Source organism: Colossoma macropomum, unplaced genomic scaffold (genome assembly GCF_904425465.1).
Source record: "Colossoma macropomum unplaced genomic scaffold, Colossoma_macropomum, whole genome shotgun sequence".
Taxonomy (NCBI): Eukaryota; Metazoa; Chordata; class Actinopteri; order Characiformes; family Serrasalmidae; genus Colossoma; species Colossoma macropomum.
The window spans coordinates 27,773,065-27,793,354 of record NW_023494809.1 but is presented as its reverse complement, the minus strand read 5'-3'; the positions used below and the strand labels follow the sequence as shown (position 1 = coordinate 27,793,354).

The 20,290-nt window shown below is 39.4% G+C and overlaps 1 protein-coding gene across 2 annotated transcripts in view; it reads left to right on the top strand.

The window, feature by feature from the left end:
- Nucleotides 1-17,649, top strand: part of LOC118798670 (5'-AMP-activated protein kinase subunit gamma-1-like) — a 171,932-nt gene extending 154,283 nt beyond the window's left edge. For both annotated transcript variants that reach the window (XM_036558136.1, XM_036558137.1), the window contains 5 exons: nucleotides 4,064-4,229; nucleotides 4,676-4,713; nucleotides 5,467-5,613; nucleotides 8,235-8,328; nucleotides 16,139-17,649. In XM_036558136.1, coding sequence (XP_036414029.1) covers nucleotides 4,064-4,229; nucleotides 4,676-4,713; nucleotides 5,467-5,613; nucleotides 8,235-8,328; nucleotides 16,139-16,176 — 483 coding nt within the window. In that variant the 3' untranslated portion in view covers nucleotides 16,177-17,649. The remainder of the gene's footprint in view (nucleotides 1-4,063; nucleotides 4,230-4,675; nucleotides 4,714-5,466; nucleotides 5,614-8,234; nucleotides 8,329-16,138) is intronic.
- Nucleotides 17,650-20,290: the final 2,641 nt, after the last annotated feature.

The following is a 20,290-nucleotide window of genomic DNA, read 5'->3' as shown; positions in this document are numbered from 1 at the left end:
TTTTGGCATCACACATTAGTTGTGTCCTTTGACCCTTTCTAGCTGCTTTACACCCACTTGTGGTTTTGTGTGTCATCCTTGTGTCATTGGGTAGTCGGCATCATGCCCATATTAGGAACTCTTGAGGCCCAGTCCCATTTCTTCTTTTTACCCCTACCCCTTGTTTTGGAGTGTCACCCTAACCCCTTGGAACTGGGTTACAAGGGGTACTGGTTGAAATCTTCCCTACGAAATGGGACCCTTAAATAAAGAAGAGCATTACTTCATTAACAGGGTATTGTTAGGCTGATCTCCAGGTGACCTGGCCCGTCTTTAGTGATAGCAGAGGAGGGTAAAGTTCAGCTCCTCACTGCTGGGCTTTAGTTACATTTAGGGCATCATATGCCTTCAAAGAGGGGGCAATTATTTATCATCGCCCACCACTAATTCTTTAGTTGATATTCACCAGTTTCTTGTTCGAATTTTTTCCGTTCCACCTTAAATGGAGCAGCAGTTACATTCTGGCACTTTAGGCGTCAGAACTGCTGGACTATTTAAGGTGGAACGGCAAAGTTAGCTACCTAGCTACCGAGATGTTAGTATGTTATTAGCGATTTTTTTAATGCTTGTTATGAAGAAAAGGACCATAATGCACTGAAACAACATTAAACTAAGATAATACAGTGGTTATCGTCATTTTTAACAGAGAAAATTCTCACATTTGTGGGTTTCTTTGGTCTCTTGTTCAGCCATCTCGCCGATTTTTCTTTTTTTCTCATAACTCTCTGTTTGGAGTCTCTGAAAAACCTTTGTTTGGAGGGTCATGTAGCCCTAACACTTTGCCCTACCCCTCTATCTCAACAAGAATCAGGACACCCTACCGTGACATGAACATGCAAAACAGAGGGATTGGGCTGTGGTAAGTGGTAGGGTCGAGGGGTGAAATGGGATTGGGCCTTAGTCTAAGCTGGTTTTTATAATGAAAAAAATGAATGGCATTTTCAAAAATCAGAAATGATGGAAGGTGGTACATTTTGTTCTGTGTTTCGTTTTGTACAGCCCCCCCTCCAGTGTCACTGGATCCTCTTAATTACAAGGTTGTTTAACAGTCAAAATATAAATAAGTACATGCTACGAGCAAGCTAACACACAATGTTGCATGAAAGTAAGTTTACTATTAAGGCCCAATCCCATTTCACCCCTAACTCCTACCACTTAGCCCTAAGCTCTCTCTTTTGCACATTTCACGCCTAGGAGTAGGGTGTCATGATTTCTGTTGAGATAGAGGGGTAGGGCGAAGTGTTAGGGCTACATGGACCTCCAAACTGGTTTTTCAGAGACTACAAACACAATAATAGGAGAAAAAAGAAAAACAGGTGAGATGACTGAACAAGAGACCAAAGAAACCCACAAATGTGAGAATTTTCTCTGTTAAAAATGACGATAACCACTGTATTATCTTAGTTTAATGTCGTTTCAGTGTTTTATGGTCCTTCTCTTCATAACAAGCATACAAATTCAGTAATAGTTTGCTAATCTCTCCGTAGCTAGCTAACTTTGCCATTCCACCTTAAATAGTCCAGCAGTTCTGACGCCTGAAGTGCCAGAATGTAACTGCTGCTCCATTTAAGGTGGAACAGGAAATTTCGAAAGAGAAGCTGGTGAACATCTGACATCAGCTTCATATCACTGTAGAATTAGGGGTGGGTGATAATAAATAATTGCCCCCTCTTTGAAGGCATATGATGTAACTAAAGCCCAGCAGTGAGGAGCTGAACTTTACCCTCCTCTGCTGTCACTGCAGACTGGCGGGGTCGCCTACAGAGCAGCGCTAGTAGCTGTTAATGAAGTAATTATCTTTTTATTTGAGGGTCCCATTTCAGAGGGAAGATTTCAACCACTACCCCTTGTAACTCAGTTCTAAGGGGCAAAGTGACGCTCGAAAACAAGGGGTAGGGGTAAAAATAAGAAATGGGACTGGGCCCAAGGCTCAACACTACCTCCTCTGACTGCTACTGCCAAAACCAATTAACTACCACACAGCACAAAGCTGAGTGGTTTGTTTGGGGTGTTTTGGTGACATTGCCAGTCTTATATCAGTTCATTGCTTGCATGTAGCAATAATCGTATTGCTGCTCCTTCACGATCTTAGAATTGAGAGGATCAGGTGACATTCAGAGAAAATGTCCGTAGATGACTCTGTTCATTTTTGGCATAGAGAAAAACACTCCCTAAATTGGGCATAATGCTGGCTACAGAATGACAGCATGACTTCAGAGATGTATTTCTCGAGTGTGCAGTTATCAGAGTGTGTCAGACACACTAAGCGCACACTTACTGCATCTTTCCCCAAAGCGATATTGCTCTAAGTATATATCCCACATTTAATGAAGTTGGTAATGTTTTAGCATTGTTTTGGAAATATCAGCGAACATTTTAACGTCTAAAGCATACGCAAAAACAAGCCTGTCCCCGTAGACACCTGAAGCCCTGTTGTCCCTCCTCCTTTGGTGACGTCAACAACATGTGGCTGTTTAGAGACCTCAAGGGCGCTAGTTTTCTTGTGCAACAAACAGGCTATGCGTCTACTGTACCCAGTAAAATGTTGTGGATCATACTTACTGTTTTTATTTTTTTGTTCTCAGCTCAAAAGTCAGTTAATAAAGAAATACATTTTGAGCCACACCCTCTTCTTCTCCACCATGTTGGGACCTGTCCCACACTGTTAGAAATAAAGGTTCTGTTCAGGTACATTTTTCGTTCATTAAGGTACAAACAGTGTAAATGTTCCCTCAGAGCTACAACAGTGGTTTTAAGGTCTGATTGTGAACCTTAAATAAGTTGTTCCAGGTGAAAAGTTCGTATTTGTACCTTTTCATAACCGAATGTTTTAAAACAGAACAGTAAAATAAAAGCCTGGAGTCGAGACGGGGTGTGTGGAGTCAGTACAGCTTAGAACATATCATTTCAGTGGATTATGGTTCAGTTATGTTCCCTGACTGAAGGTACTGAGATGGACCCTTGAGGGTCCCACCCCAGAGACAAGAGGGGCACTGACCCAGTGACAGTTAACTATCTTTTTTTGCTGACATCAACAGTGCGGACATATAGGGCAAGAGAGCTTGAGCGCATTAGGCTTAAAAGCTGTTGGAATAGAAATAGGCTTTTGCAGCTTGGAATAGGCATTTCCTGTCTCACAAACATAGGTGGATGATATGACTATTGTTTTTGTGAGAATTTATGTCATATTAAGTCACAGTATGCTTTTCTGAGCAGATGGTCAATATCAGTAGTACTCAAATAAGTACTGGAAAGCATAATTAGTCCTGTTTCATTGGATTTAGTGGAGTACCATGTAGTAGACGGTTGTAAAATGCCACATAATCATTCTGTTCATAATTTTGGATGGTGCTTTATGAATGTGCCTCTGTTGGTTCTTTTTGTCTGTTCCATTTTATCAAAAATCAGAAAAAAGTTAATATCATGATTGATATTGTGTATGTTAGTATACTGGTATAGATTTTCATGCACCTCCACTGATACATACCTCTGCACACACAGTTTTAAGGAGTACTTGTGCACTTTTCCTAATTATCTGTCTCATAAGAGTCTATTTTTATGTTGTCGGTCCATTTCTGCTATTGCTTATACTGCCTTAGAGGTGGAATGATGGATGTGCTACATGGTGAATAACCTGTTTGTTAGAGTTCGCCCACAAACAGGGCTGCACAATATGGATAAAATACCATATTGCTCTTAAATTGCTCTATATTATGCTGCTACAAGGCTGTGATATGCCTTGCCATACATTAAAAACACATTAGTGAACACTACCCCACTGCACGGTTAGGCTTTTAAGCCCAACGCGCTCAAGCTGTCTTGCCCTTTATGAGCACACGATGTGTGGACCGCAGACCTTAGGCGTAAGGTAGAATGATATAGATGTGTGCACCTCTGGCGCCACCTAGCTGCAGCCATGCCACTATAGCTTTGTGCACTTGAGAATAAGTCTTTTATCTTTCTGGTTTCACTCCTGCTTACATCAGCTTTCAGAGGTGTCATTTTTATTATGCACTCTGTTCAGGTGTGTGAGATGCCAAAGCCTGCCTTTATGAAGCAGACGCTGGAGGAACTGGGCATCGGGACCTACAGCAACATCGCCTTCATCCACCCTGACACGCCTGTCATCAAAGCCCTGAGCATCTTCGTGGAGAGGAGGGTGTCCGCCCTTCCTGTGGTGGACGAGTCTGGTAAGGGCACCTGGGGGACAAATGAGGGGCTCCACTAGCATGAAATATCCACGAAATGTCCACTATCATGTTTAATAGTCACTAAGGATTAGTTCTAGTCATTTATAGTAAATATTCTAACGTAGCATCTCTGTTGTAATAATAAAACTTCTTCTAATAGTAATTCTGAATGTATTACTTTAGGGAAGATGGAGAGAATATGTTTTACTTAATGTATGTTAATGTGTGCATATATACACACACACACACACTAATTTTGCACTATTATTATGTTGGTCCATACATAATGAAATGTTTACACAGTGTGAAAGGGCAGCTCATGTTTTCAAATTTTGTTAATAAATAAATAAATAATGACACTGTTCTGTTTTATTTCTCAGTTTTTGGTTTTATAATTTTTTTCTCAGCGTAATTTAAAGTGCGTTTCTTGTCTTTTTATTCCACAGGAAAAGTTGTGGATATTTATTCCAAGTTTGATGTCATTGTGAGTACTTTCTTTTGCTTTTTTTTTCTGATTTAACCCATGAGTACGGTGGCTGACAAGACCCTATTCATAGTATAATTAAAAACACTTTGCAAATTCATAAACACACTGCAAACACAGAAAACACATTCATGAACATGACGACATCAGAGGTACATTTTACAAACGCACTGCAAATAAAGAAAACACAGGCAACTCTGCAACAGCCAGTCACAGTGCAACGGAAATGCTTCTGGAAGACTCAAAGGGGATGGAATATGATGGAAAATCACTGACAGAAGAAGAGAAGACCACAGACACTCGGACACTCACATCCCATGTTCATGGTTAACCTGGCTGGCTGGTTTGCTCTCTGATGTGTCATAGCTGCGATGTGGTAGTTTTTCTGATGTTACTAGTTAAAAGTTTACAGTTAGACTGTACAGCTAAGTCCTATTACGACACAGTGATGTCTGTAATTTGCTCAAATAAAAGTTAACTTAATTGTACCGCTGAATGTTGGTGCTGTATAGAATTTAAAAGTCCTCCAGAAACATCTTTGTTGTGTTGTGACTGGCTTATCTGCATTTCTGAAGTTGCATGTGTTTCTGTTTTTGCAGCTCATTTATGAAATGCAGCATTGGTGTCATTTTGATGGTGTTTTCTTGGTTGCAGATCGTTTTTTATTTGCTGTTTGTTGGGTCTTCTCGGCCACCGTGCATGAGTAGCTGAAAGCTATGTAACCTCATACTCTATATCTCTGGATCTCTGCAGAATCTTGCTGCTGAAAAGACCTACAATAATCTGGACATTAGTGTCACTCAGGCTCTCATGCATCGCTCCCAGTACTTTGAGGGCGTGATGAAGTGCAACAGACTGGAGACTCTGGAGACTATAGTGGACAGGATAGTCAAAGCTGAGGTGAGCTGGCCGTCACAGACACACATGCACAGTGTTGTACTGCATAATTAACGCTAAGCGCCTGTGTGTTACAGACACACACTCACAGGTGCAGTTAGTGGTTTTGTGCATATTCTGTTGTCATTGCAGCTTCAGTTGCATTGATTTTGTAACTTCAGAATAAATTATAATTGGTTATAATTCACTAAATTGGGAGACAAAATGGTTGTTGCTTTTATTTTCTATTATTTGTGTTTAGTGTATTTTTAAAATAGATCTGGATGATACCAAAGGAATCAAATCAAACTGGTATTGCGGAGAAGTTTGAGATTTCACAATACCTTCAATGGTAGAGATGCACTGTTAGGGGAATTGTGATTCAGTGCCAGTATTCAATATTTTTATGTGTATCTGCCGATGGCAACACTGATACATAAACATTTATAAAATGTAGAAATTAAGGACTTTTGCAAGACAGCCCAGAGTCACCTAAACATGCTGCTCACAAAAAAGTATGTAATCAAATATAAGATTAAAATATCGTCCAGATTTAAACAGCTATTCAGTAATTTTTATTTTCTTTTGCTGATTCCGATGTTGGTTATTGAATAGTTTCCTAAAGAATCACATAAATCAAATCGTTACCATATGCATTGCCAACTTAACCTTTCACTGTGAATGCTCTTCAGGGTTGTAATAGTAAAATAAAACTATTACTAAAACAAAAACAAAAAGTGCAAAGATGTGCTTGCTAGCTGTAATAGAAATAAAATGACCATTTTCAAGAATACAAAAACTAAATCAATAATAATATTAGCTGCAAAACTAACTAAAACCAAATAGAACTGAGTAAAAACCTTCAGTTTTCATTTTTTCAGTGCATGTATGAGAGTTTAGACGTGAATCTCTAAAGAAAAGCTCAGTCCTGGATTTGCAGTCTTTGCTCCGAGACTATGGAACATTCTACCTCCCACTATTCGCCAAGCACCTTCAATCGCTGTTTTTAAATCAAGACTAAAGACATATTTATACAAACTCGCATTTTTTTGTCTTTTTTTTTTACTAATGTTTTTTATTTTGCTTTTACTCTTTTACCTCTTTTATTCATTTATTTTTCTTCCCTATTTTATGTAACTTATGTTATTATAAATCTCCTCTCTGCTATTAAAAATCCACCCCTCACCCAGCTTGAAAACTGCATAACAGAAATTAAAGCATGGATGAAGCACAACTTTGCTCATGTTAAATAGTGACAAAACAGAACTTATTCTTATAGGATCCAAATCAGCTCTCTCTAAAACTTCTCCTTTCTCTCTTTCCATCGACAATGTAACTCTGTCCCCTTCCCCTCTGGTATGAAATCTGGGCATTCTCCTTGACTCAACTCTCATTCAGTGCACACATCAACTCTGTAGTTAAAACCTCTTTTTTCCATCTCCGTAACATTTGCAAAAATTCGATCGTCGCTCTCTCAGTCTGCTGCAGAAACCCTTATTCATGCATTCATTTCTAGTCGCCTGGACTGTTGTAACTCTCTACTTGCTGGTATTAACTCCTCCCATTTATGCAAACTCCAGATGGTACAGAGCTCTGCTGCTCGCCTCCTCACCCTGCACCTGTGCACATCAGCATATTGCACCCATCCTGCAACATCTCCACTGGCTTCCTGTGAAATACCGCATACAATTCAAAATTCTTCTCCTCACATACAGAGCTGTACATAACCTTGCTCCTTCTTACCTCTCTGATCTACTTACTCCCTACAAACCAACTCGCACTCTCAGGTCTTCCTCTGCTGGTTTACTCACTGTCCCACCTTCCAAACTACATGGGTACGGTGATCATGCTTTCTCTAGGCTGGTTCCCGACTCTGGAACTCTCTCCCCTCACATATTCAACAGGCCAACTCTGTCTCCACTTTTGAATCTAAACTTAAAACTTATCTCTTTTCTATTACTTATAACTGTTCTCAATCCTAAACCAGCCCTTTGCCAAGTCCTGCTATGTTTTGCTTGTGATGTTATGACTGTGCTTCATGTTCTCATGTTTGTCTTTACTGTCCTGTATTTCGAAAACCTGTAAGCGTCTTTGAGTTCTTGAAAAGCGCTATATAAGTATAATGTATTATTATTGTTATTATTTTTATATTTTAATCTCTTACTTGTGTTGTTTATTGTGTGCTGATTTGATGTACAGCACTTTGGTCAACACAAGTTGTTTTAAGAGTGCTTTATAAATAAAACTTACTTACTGAGCTTAGTCTACTGTTTAATTTTATTCTACTCTTTTCTAATTTTATTCTACTGTTATCAAATATCTTCATTCAGAGCATTTATTATAATTTAAAAAAACTAAAACTGAAGCTAAAACTAAACTAAAGCGGTTACTTTTCAGCAAATAAAAACAAAACAAAATATTACTAATGCACTCTCAAAACTAACAAACTAAACTGCAGTCGACACAAAATGAAAACGAAATGAAAATGACTCATCAAAATTTCAAGCCTATAATACCCTGATGCTTATATAAACACTGTATTAACTATAATAACTGGTGCTCATGTTAACATCTGAATACTGTAGAAAGTAATTGTCAGAGAAACTCATTAAGGGTCCTAATCCCTCCCTTGTGTCCCCCACCAGGTGCACAGGCTGGTGGTGGTGGACGAGAACGCCTGCATCGTGGGCATCGTGTCCCTGTCGGACATCCTGCAGGCCCTGGTGCTCACTCCAGCAGGTATAGACGCTCTGCATTGCTAAAGCTCCTCTCTGTTCCTGGACCACCCTGCCCTCCCACTCCCTCCCCCACCATATACAGGTACTGCCCTCCAGCCACTGCTCTCCAGGCTTTGAATCGCTGCACGGCCGTCACTACAGGCACCCTGCTGCTGCGTGTGTGTGAGGTTTTGGGGTTCTTCAGTCACCGGGTGTGCACTGACATTGATGTGGTGTGTTTTGGTTTTGTCAGTAGGGCTGCACAATATATGTTGTTAAATCATTATCGCAGTATTGGCCTGTGCTGTACTCATATTGCAGAAGGCTCCAGTATGCAAACAAGATCTTTAACAAAGCATGTGTGATAAATTTCCAGGCTAATGACGTTTTCACTTCAAATCAAGGATTCACTACTGTGTTTTTAATGTATTGCAAGGCATATCACAGCCTTGTAGCAGCATAATATAGAGCAGTATGGTATTTTGTCCATATTGTGCAGCCCTGTTTGAGTGATCTCTAATAAATGATTTTATCAAACAATCCTTTATATAAATGACTGTCAGGGATGCTGTTCTCATGCAAATGGGAGTTTGCCTGTGTGTGTGTGTCTGTGTGTGTGCAGGTGTCTGTGTCTGTCTGTGTGTGTGTGTGTGTGTGTTTGTGGTTTCAACACAAGATGATGATTAATGAGCTGAGTTGGCTCAGCCATTTCTCCAGACACTTGACATGCAGTTCCTCCTCCTCCAGAGGTGTTCATCCTGATGGATGGTGTGTGTCTTCTCTCCTGTCTGCACTCGCTTCCAGCAGCACACTGTGTACTCTCAACACACACACACACACACACACACACACACACACACTTGTTTTCATATGATGGCACGATGTGGGGTCATATGTGTATGCCATGTGTGTATTATCCTGTGTGTGTGTGTGTGTGTGTGTGTGTGTGTGTGTATGTATGTATGTATATACACACGCGCACACACACACACACACACACACACACACACACACACACACACACACACTTTATTGTATCAGAGGGTGTTTGAGGGAAATATCAGACCACCCATCCAAAAGCTGAAGCGGAGGTGGACAATGCAACATGACAATGACCGATGTAGAGTATGCACAGTTTACACAGTAAATATATATATATATATATATATATATATATATATATATATATATATATATATATATTATGTGAACAAAAATTAGGACACCCCATAAATATTTACTTCTTTATTAAGAAATATGGACATAATAGATAAAGGTGATGTAATTGCCAAAAAAGTGACAGTTTTACTTTTGCGTTGTTTAACAGAAAAATAAAAAAAATTCCAGTTCCTACTGAGGAAAAGTTAGGACACCCTGTGACCTAATAGCTGGTAATTTCCCACTTTGGCTGAAATAACCTTAATTAGACATTTCCTATAACAGTCTATCAGTCTCTAACATCGACTGGGAGAAAGTTTTTCCCGCTCCTTCATGCATTATTCTTTCAGCTGTGTGATGTCTGAGGGGTTTCTTGCATGCACAGCCTGTTTCAAATCACCCCACAGCATCTCGGTAGTATTAAGATCTGGGCTTTGACTTGGCCATTCCAGAACTCTCCATGTCTTTCTTTTGAGCCACTCCTTGGTGGATTTACTGTGTAAACTGTGCTTACTCTACATCGGTCATTGTCATGTTGCATCGTCCACCTCCGCTTCAGCTTCAGTTTTTGGATGGGTGGTCTGACATTCCCTCAAACACCCTCTGATACAATAAAGAATTCATACTGGATTCAGTGATGGAGAGCTTGCCAGGCCCTGCTGCAGCAAAGTAGCCCCAAACCATGACACTGCCACCTCCATGCTTCACGGTTGCTGTGACGTTCTTGTGCTCTAATGCTGTGTTTGGTTTGTGGCAAACATATCTTCTGTTACTGTGCCAGATAACTCAACTTTGGATTCATCTGTCCAAAGCACATTGTTCCAGAGGTCCTGGTCCTTGTGTAGGTGTTCTTAGACAAGCTTTTGTTTCTTTCTGATGGTAGATGCAAGTACTTTGACATGAACTGTGGCAAGAGCTACCTGTAGGTCCCGTGATGACATTTTAGGATTGTTGGAGACTTCTTCATGCGTCTTCCGGTCTGCTTCTGGGCTGAACTTGCTAGGATGGCCTGATCTGGCCATGTTGGCAGTTGTTTTAAATGTTCTCCACTTGTAAATTATTTTCCAGACTGGAATGGCTGATGTCTAATTGTTTTGATATCTTTTTAAACCCCTTCCTAGACTCATATGTATCTACAGCCTCAGAGAACTCTTTGGATCTTGCCGTGGTGATCTCGCTCACTTCAACAATCAAGAGCAAACCAAATTGAATGTCTGAGGTTTAAATAAGACAGCCTCCTTCAAAATCCTTTCTAGCAGTGTTCTAATCATTTGCAGCTGATGTGGTGCACCTGATTCTAATTTTAGGCATTTTAAGTAGCAATTACTGCTTACTACTTAATACTGCTTACTAATTATTTTGCAAATACATTTCTTACGTTTTATTTGTTTAGTTACATTACCTCCATCTCCTAATATTGTTAAATTAAGATCAAATGTCCATATGTTTAAAATGTTAAAGACCAAGGTTTTCGTGATGGTATATATGATTGGAAGTAGCTATGTTTCATATGTATTATATATGCAGTATTATGCAAAAGTCAGAGACCACCCTTTATTTAATTACTTTCCACTTAAAACAGTGTTGAAGTAGTAGTAAGTAAGTAAAGTTTATTTATATAGCGCTTTTTACAACAGGTGTTGTCACAAAGCAGCTTTACAAGGAAATCAGCATTACAGAAAGAAATCCGGGTCCAAGCCCAGTGGCGACAGTGGCAAAGGAAAAACTCCCTAGGAACAGGAAGAAACCTTGAGAGGAACCAAGACTCAGAAGGGGAACCCATCCTCCTCTGGTCGACACCGGATAGTAAACATTGTTAGTACAAGCTATTCATTTTATAGGAGATACTTCAGAGGAGATTATACATTATTATAGATAATCTATTTAATCCATTAACATAAGGAAATAGAAATGTAAAAGGAAAATAAGTGAAAAACCAAGTTTCCAAAACTAGAAAAAATATTTAAACGTATTGAGAAAATAGGACCTGAGTTAGACACCAAAACTGCCCCCATCAGATAAACAGCACTTAAAGCTTTCATCTCTGAGAGAGAGGAGAAAATCAAGCTGCTTCAGATCTGAAAACATCCACAGGTGTTTCTGTCCATCCTTCCACTGTGAGAAGACGACTCAGCGCTGTGGGTCTGAAAGGATGTGTAGCTGATCAAGAAGAACCTCACTGAGAAAAGGAGACGGACACATCAAACAAAGAAGCTGAACGATGGACTGACCACCCCAGAGTCCAGACCTCAACATCACTGAATGTGTTTCTGAACTTCTAAGAAATTAGTTAAATGATGAGTCTCTGTCTTTTGCATGTATGTAATTTATATCTGTAAACCAAAACCTAACTCTACTATTGGGCTCAGTAACCAGAAATAACTATTTTTATTCTGTCAGAGAAGAACAGGATGAATTTATTGGTGCATATGTTACAGGATAGCCTCATTTTTATTATGCTCAGATTTTTATTAATATTCTTTTTCTCCTGAAAAACGTGTTGTGGAGAAGAGACCGTAAGTCCTAGAGACACCAAACTTGGTGGGTAGGTGTAGTTTGTGTGCGTCTCGCCAGGCAACAAAATTACCGTGGTTGGCCAAAGGGGGGCGCTATAGAGCAATAAAACACATTTTGCTTCATAACTCCTAAAGCAAAAGATGTAGAGACAAAATTCTTTTTGTCCTGATTCTTTGGGTCAAAACAAACAACTGTGCAATTTAGACCATATAGCTCCGCCCACTTAGTTTTTTTTGCTAATTTGCATAATATGCAAAAAGCTTCTTTTGCAAACTAGTCCTAGGTTTTTTGATCATTAACTGTTTGAAAAACATACTTTCCGAACTAGTCTCTGGATTTTGATATACGTTTTTGAAATTAGTCTAGAAATACTCACTGGCCTCTCAAGGTAAATAATCATCAAAAAAGTGTTGAATTTTTCACTTAACGTGGTGTTGCTCTGTCAATTCATCACTGTGGCCATGGCATTGCTAGCTTGATTTGCTATAATTCATCAGTCTTTGGTCCTATCATCTCAAAACTTTGAATATCATTATATTTTGTATTAATATCATTAAAAATTCTATTACAATGTTATTATGAAGTCTACAGACAAGCAAGTGGTGCCATTTGATTCAGTTCATTGACCTGAATAACTTTTTCAATTACATGTTTTGTCAGCAGTTTCGCTCCTTGTCTGGTATTTTGGCTTAAATTTGTTTGGCGCACTACTTTTCACCATGGTTGCCTATTAGGCTTAATTGGGCTAATGTGTGCTTGGACCCGCTCATTGACGCTTGCGGCTGTATTTTTTGTATTGTTTTCTTACAAAGTGTGGACATTCTCAAACACACACACACACACACACACACACACACTAAAATCCTGCCTGTGAGTAGGTTGTCCTCTATCAGTATTCTGGGTGCTACACTAGACTGGACGTTGACTGAGTGTCCTTCTTCACCTATAGACCCCTACATGGTCAGAGATGTCACAGGGTGCATCTTGTTAACTCTGAATGCCTTGCGCTGAATGTGAATCAGCAAGAGTTATGAATTTTAACCAGCAGATGTGTTGCTGTCAAAGCTGCAAATGGTATGCATGGATCAGAGGCGTCTGCAAATGCTTAGAAGTTCAGGAGCTTCGTGAGAGCAGCCGGGGTACTTTTAATTAGATGCAGATTTTGAGCTTGTGACTCTTTACTTAGCTTCTGCTTCCGGCTGTAGACTGATAGAGGTGTGGACATGGCATCAGCCATCTGTTCTGTTCTTATCTATTATATCTAAAACAGAAATGCTCTTTAGGGTTTATTCATTTTGAGGGATTCCTGGGAACAAAGTACAAGTCATTATGAGACAAATGTTAGTATCAAAGGAAAACTGTTCATTTATGGGTGGTGCTTTGCCCTTCATTATCCATTTGATCCACAAAACAGCCATGACAGATTGGCAAACAGCCCCAGTGCCAAGAAGGAGGCATTAGGACGGCATGACCTTTAATTATTTGGACAGTCTAATTAGCATGTAGCCCACTGCGGTGACTCATTAGTTTGCAAGCAGTCCATCAAGGTTAGAAGCTGGTGTCCTCTGAAATGCATCATTCTGGCGCTTCACCGTCTGTGTGTTCATCAGCTATTATTATATGTAATACTAACAAGTGATATTCTTTTTTTATAATCCGGTTTATTCAGAATGAGGCAAGTGTGATGCCTTTGTGTTTGGGGTACTACAGTCCAGAGTGTGGTCACTAATTACATATTGCTAGTTAAGGACTGGCCGCTGTCTAAAATGTTCTCTAGAATGATCAGTAGTAATGCCATAACCACTCAAATTCCCAAGTTAATTACATCCTGAGCTTTTTTTAATTCAGTAATATTATGGAAAGTTGTGCAAACGGAGTGAGTTATTCATTTATAATAGTGAGGAATGGACCTGTGGACTGGGGGCCCAGGGAGTTTAGGATCCTTTCAATTTGAAAGGAAAGACCAGAAGTATTTCTCCAGTGATTGAGTGTGTTTACATGCACTAAATAATCCGATAACAGCAGAAAATCAGATTTTGTCAGTAATCCGATCAATGTGTTCACATGCACTTAAGTTATGAGATAATGGGAAACTCCGGGTCTGCAAGAGTCAGACATTAATCAGATTTCTGCTTTGCAACCAGCCAATAAACTCACAGAAGAAGACGTGACGTAAACGTAACGTAAAACTCAAACTTGATGCCGTGTCTTTTCTTTTCTTTCTCTAACATTGCGCCACTTTACCTGAAAATATGAACATACATCATCTAGAAGATGAAAAAAATAAAAAGCCTTCATTTCGTCAAGCATGTATTCGGTTTCAGCGTCGCTCCAAAAGTGTTTTGCTGCGTCTCGCAGCAACGCTACTCGCTTATTTCTGGTACCGCGGTCTGTTTTCACACATGCACAGACTGAGAAATCCGAACGAAATCAGAGTAAGAGTTTACATCACTGAGAAATCTGATTACTGAGCTAAAATCCAGCCTCTTTATCGGATTTCTTAATCGGATTTCTTTACCTTTCTCCAATCTAAGAAATAAGAGTATTCTGTTTACAGTGATGTAAATCTTTGATCTCGCCACAGACAGAGAGTCAGGAGACCCGGGTTTGCAGGAACGAGGGTTTTATTTGAAGAGCTCTGTCCAGTCTGCCACCAACCCTACTCTGAAAGGCCAGGGTGGACAGAGGGCTTTTAACTCTAAATGTCCCCACCCCCCAAGAGCATCATACCGAGCAGAGTGGAAGATTTGAATCCTGTTGTAAAACAACCACAGTTGTTGTCGTAACCCGAGGGCCCTGCTCCTGTCCAGGTAGTGTCATCAAATGCTGTTTTGGTTCAAACCACAAGAACAGTATGGAGGTGGCTTCTTAAACCCTTTAGCATTCATACTGTTTAACAATGAATAACAATTAAAATAAACAGAAAACTAGAAAGTAAATCAAAATAAAACAATTCCCAACGACGTGACCATTTGAATAATCAGATAACTGCAGTAATCAGATTAGTTTTTGAAGGTTTGCACAAGAATTACAAGGCAGATGATACAATATTTTTGTCCTTGAAGAAAACAAAGAATTAACTGAATGGATGTCACTGTTAGCATGCAGTGAAATGGGAGTCAAAACGGGTTACGATGGTTACATAAATGGTTTAACATATTCTTAAATGCTGTTTATGAGAATAACTTTTTATGTCTCGTTCCCATCACTTCCCACAAGATGGCAGAACTGTGAAAGTGTTCCTCAATGCAGTGATTCTCTTTCCCCAACTCTAAGAAGCCTATATTAGATGACCCATATCATGGAAAAACAAACTTTCTCTCGTTTGAAAGAGAATAGTGTGATATATAAACATTGTTGTTTCAAATATACATTCAGTCCCCAGACCTTACGTTCCATATATGGAAACCGCTCGTTCTGAATTCAGTATTTTTGTGATGCCATGAAAACCAGTGTACTTACATATATCTGTTAGCTCATGTCCCTGATTTTATTAAGTACAGTTCATCTTATCATGTATCAATTTTAAAATCAGATATTTCTGTTTACCTCTTAAAGGGAAACTCTGATTTTTTTTTTTTTAATCCTACAAAATTAAACTATTGAGATGTAAACAAAGTCATTCAGAGTGGTTTGGTGTGAAACTACTAGGACAAACTTAGTCACGACTAGTGGTGATGGGAACCAGATACCTCAAGAGTTTAATCTACTCCAGGTGGAGGGATACATGCAGGGCCTTGTGAGGCAAAATAGTCCCCAAAGATTTTTTTTTCCCAGATTTACCAATATATTACCATCATCTACATTACATATAGACACTCAGAAGACTTGTGTAGGTTCACTGGTGGTTTTGGATAGTAAATAAAATGTCTATATTTGTGTTGTAGTCATGGTGACCCCTGGTTCCTATCACCACCACTGTAAAGACATCTGAGTCTGTCAGTTTCTCTACACTGAAACATTTCCAATCAAACCACTCTGAATGACTTTGTCTCAAACAGTGAATTATTTGGAAATTTTGAAAAATTGGTGGAATTCCCCTTTAATCACTCAAAGTGTTGTGACTTTTGCTCGCCTTGAAAACGTCTTGAGTTTAATATAATTTCTCTCTCTCTCTCTCTCTCTCTCTCTCTCTCTCTCTCTCTCTCTCTCTCTAGGTCTGAACAGAAAGGAGAACGAGGCAGAGGCTGAGTGATGCAGGTTGGGGCTGCTAAGTTGTGTCATGCTGCTGGAAGTGGAGGCAGGAGGTGGGTGTGGAGCTGGAGCGGCCCGCTGCGGGGGGTGGGGGGCTGCCACAGGGGGTGCGAAGGGCGTGGGGGTGTGAACTGTAATGCTGCTGAAAGCCGGACGTATGAACAGGCTACAGGGCGACAAGGTGGACCACCAGGGATTTCTTCCTTAAAGGGATTCTGCAATCCTTTACTCTCTTCTAAACCGCGTCACTGCAAGCGCACAAGCGTCACCTTTCACTACACGCAAAAACATCGCCATCTGGTGTTTGTTCTGTGTTTTACAAGCATCGCTAGACTTAGGACTGTACCATCATCACACTGAGGGGGGAGGCATGTCAAGTGGCAGAGCATTGAGAACTTTTTCCAAAGCAAAATGTCTCCATTTTCACGTTCTTTCTGTAGAAAGGAGCTTTGGCTTGTGGCTTTACTTGCACTTGCTAATGACATTCGATGTCGTCCCTTTGCTCAGTCTTCTGCAGTATCTTTTTTTTCTTTTTTTTTCTTTTTAATCCTCCCCTAAAAAATATCCCTGAATGAATTCACCTCCCTCTGTCAATGGTGCCTTCTGTCCACCAGTTGTCGCCCGTTATTGATGGCCGAGAGGACGCGAGAGCAGTGAATGTTCAAATGTATCAAAGCGAATGTGAGAGTGTCTGAAAACCAAAATTTCTTTGCATTTTGGATATGTTGTCACTGATTTTATGAAAGTTTATAATTTTCTTCCTTAGGAAGGTTCTTTTATTATTTCCATAAGTTTTTTTTTTTTCTCTTCTGAAATGATGCTGTAAACATAGATTCAAAGGTTTATTTATTCGTACTTTAATAGTTGTTTTAATTTTGACGGTAACGGTTTGAGTGGAATGGAAAGAGAGCGTTCTGCCCCTATGCATCAACAAGGTTCCGATGACTTGACGACGTTCAATGCAATTCAAAATTCAGCCGCTGCCTACAAGCCCTCATTTCCTCTCTCCAGTTAACGCGGAGGCATGCAACGAAACCTCTCATACTCTGTATCGATCGTACTGTACATAGGAAGAGCTACATGAGGCGTCTCCAAGTGCCAGAGAAAGGTCTATTTTTCTGTGTATTCAATGTATGAATCATGTTGTTTGTAATATTACAGATTTTTTTTTTTTTGCTCCGTTTTTTCGGTTCCTGTCATCTTTATCGTGGCTGTGTTGTCGATAAAGGTCACTGATGAAAGCGTTTTGTCCACTGAACAATGCACATCACTGGCATGAGTATGACACTACAGTGGTTCAACATTGTGTTTGTTTTTTGTTTTATTTTTTTTTTTTTCATTTTGCAGTTTGAAAAACAAAAATAATAAATCATGCTACTGAATCTTTGTATGATTTGTTTCATGTTCTGCGTCTTATTCAGTATTTCTGTATGTTTATTGCAATAAATCATTGTGTTCTTCTGAGTGGCCCATATATGATGTACACTTGCTTTCTAACAGGGTCATTCTACAGAAACCATAGGAGTCACTGGTGTTACTGATCCTCATCGGTGTTACACATAATAAAGGAACACCAGAGACATTTTTAATGAACAATGGATTTTACTAATTGGCTGCTACAGAGCATCAAACCACATGTTGTCAATCATGGAACATCCACTAAAATATGTAATTTAATCAGTTTATATTCAATTTATTCACAGTTACCTCAGAATAAAGTCGGTCACACCAGTGACTTCAGCTAAAAGCTTCATATGAAATCATGAGCTAAATGAGAAAATCTCTGATAACTGAAAGACACAGTGGACTCACCATGTGCTTTTCTTCATAGATCCTCAGAAAACAGGTAAAAGGAAGTCAAGTGACGTCATCAGTGTGACTTTCATTTCAAAATAAGAGATTTTTTGTTACGCGGTATCACCAGTGACACGACTCCTGGGGACCACAACTTTCATTATATATTTTATAATATTTATTTGGCATTTGTTTTCTTTGTCACTTAATTCATATATTTCCGTCATGTATAGATTATTGTAGTTAAAATAGCAGAAAATCATGTTTTTCTTCAAAATATGGCCTCAGCCTTTACACATGACTGTGAGGACGAGCTCTTCTGTGGTGCTTGGAATTCTATATAATTAATTTAAAAACCAATATTGCTAAAGTGATGATCAAGAAGGTGTAATTATTAAAATAACTTATTGTTTGATTTTAAAAATATAAATTGTAACCCTAACATGTTTTTTAAGTGTAATATATCTGTATTCTGTATTCCGTTTCTGTAGAATGACCCTACAGCGATTGGCCACTTTATCAGAAACACTTACCATATAGGTCAGGGGTGTCAAACAGTCTCAGCAAATCTGTGGGCCAGCTTTGTGTTTATTTTTTGTTTTTACTTGACATTTTGACCCCAACTGGCCATTGTTTGTTTAAAATACGTCAAAACTACAATGACAGAAAATAGGCACTGAATACTTCAGTGATTCAAAAATAATTGTAAATAAAAACAAATGGTTTCATATAAAATAATAGACTAAATCAGCTGTTAAACCTCTTTAAATGTCCCCACTGTACAGTAGCCTTTTTTTATTTTTTATATTTTTGGTGCTGTCCCATAGATTTTAGTTGGGGAGGGGATGGGAGCACACATTACGTTGCAGTGCATGCTGGGAACTGTAGTGTAGTTCATGGTGAAGTGGGCTAGTATTAATAGAAAATTAAAATAATTTTGCGGGCCATACAGGACTGTGACACGGGCCTGATTTGGCCTGCGGGTCTTGTGTTTGACACATGGGATATAGGTGCACTTTGTAGGCTTACAGTTACTGACTGCAGCAGCACTGACTGACTACAGTCAGCAACTGTAAACCTACAAAGCACACCCACAAAAGTGACTGTACAAAAGTCAGACATTGTCTTTCATGCGTTTAGTTTCCAGTAAAAACAACCAAGATTCATATTTCAGGAGATTACATATAAGATAATTCTCTTGCATAAGGAAGGAGAAAGTCAAAGAAAAATAAGGGGAAAAGCAGAAGTTTCCAAAACAGTTCAACCAGCGATGAAAAGAGAGAAAATGGGGCTCCTAACAACCACCCGGAAGACCTGGTAGACACCAAAGCTGCCCCCCTCAGATAAACAGCACTTAAAGCTTTCATCTCTGAGAGAGAGGAGAAAATCAAACTGCTTCAGATCTGAAAACATCCACAGGTGTTTCTGTCCATCCTTCCACTGTGAGAAGACGACTCAGCGCTGTGGGTCTGAAAGGATGTGTAGCTGTCAAGAAGAACCTCACTGAGAAAAGGAGACGGACACATCAAACAAAGAAGCTGAACGATGGACTGACCACCCCAGAGTCCAGACCTCAACACCACTGAATGTGTTTAATTACTTCAGAAAATCATCAACCAGCTTCTAAGACTGAACTTTGGAGGTGTGTCTGCAGATTCTTTGAGGAACTGAAAGTGAGTCTCCTGAGAAGAATGGAGGCTGGAATAGAGGTGAAGAGTGACTCACTGAACACTGAAAAATCTGATAGTAGATTTAGTTGTTGAGGCTTCTGTGTGATTTCCTGTTAAATACATGCTCTGCGTTTTTCCTGACACTAAAAAATGAATGTACTGAATGGCTGTTTGACTGGAAATGAAGTAAATGAAGGGTATGTATGTGAGTGCAGGTACAAGATCGATGTACTTAATAAGTTAATAATTCAGGGTATTTTTCACTGAAAATATTAAACCTCTCAAACTCTAAGGGCCCCTGTGGGGCCACAGTTCAGTTCTCATAACTACATTAATAACTTATTTTCTTTGTAGTTCATTCAGTTCAGACAATAATAAGCTGTTAGATTAATAATGGATCAGCCTGCAGTTGTAGGGGTTAAGGCTGATCATAAAGTAATGACTGTTTAACAATTTGCATGTTTCATTCACAATAAAATAAAAAATAATAATAAAAGTAATAAAATACTGTAGTTCACTCCTCTGTGCGTCCCCCATACAAATCCAATCCTCAGCAGTTTGACCGACATGGATTGCCACGTTTGCAGCATTACTAAGTGGTCAGATATGCGGTATGCATTTGCAGCTGCTGCAGACTTTGGCTGGAATTGA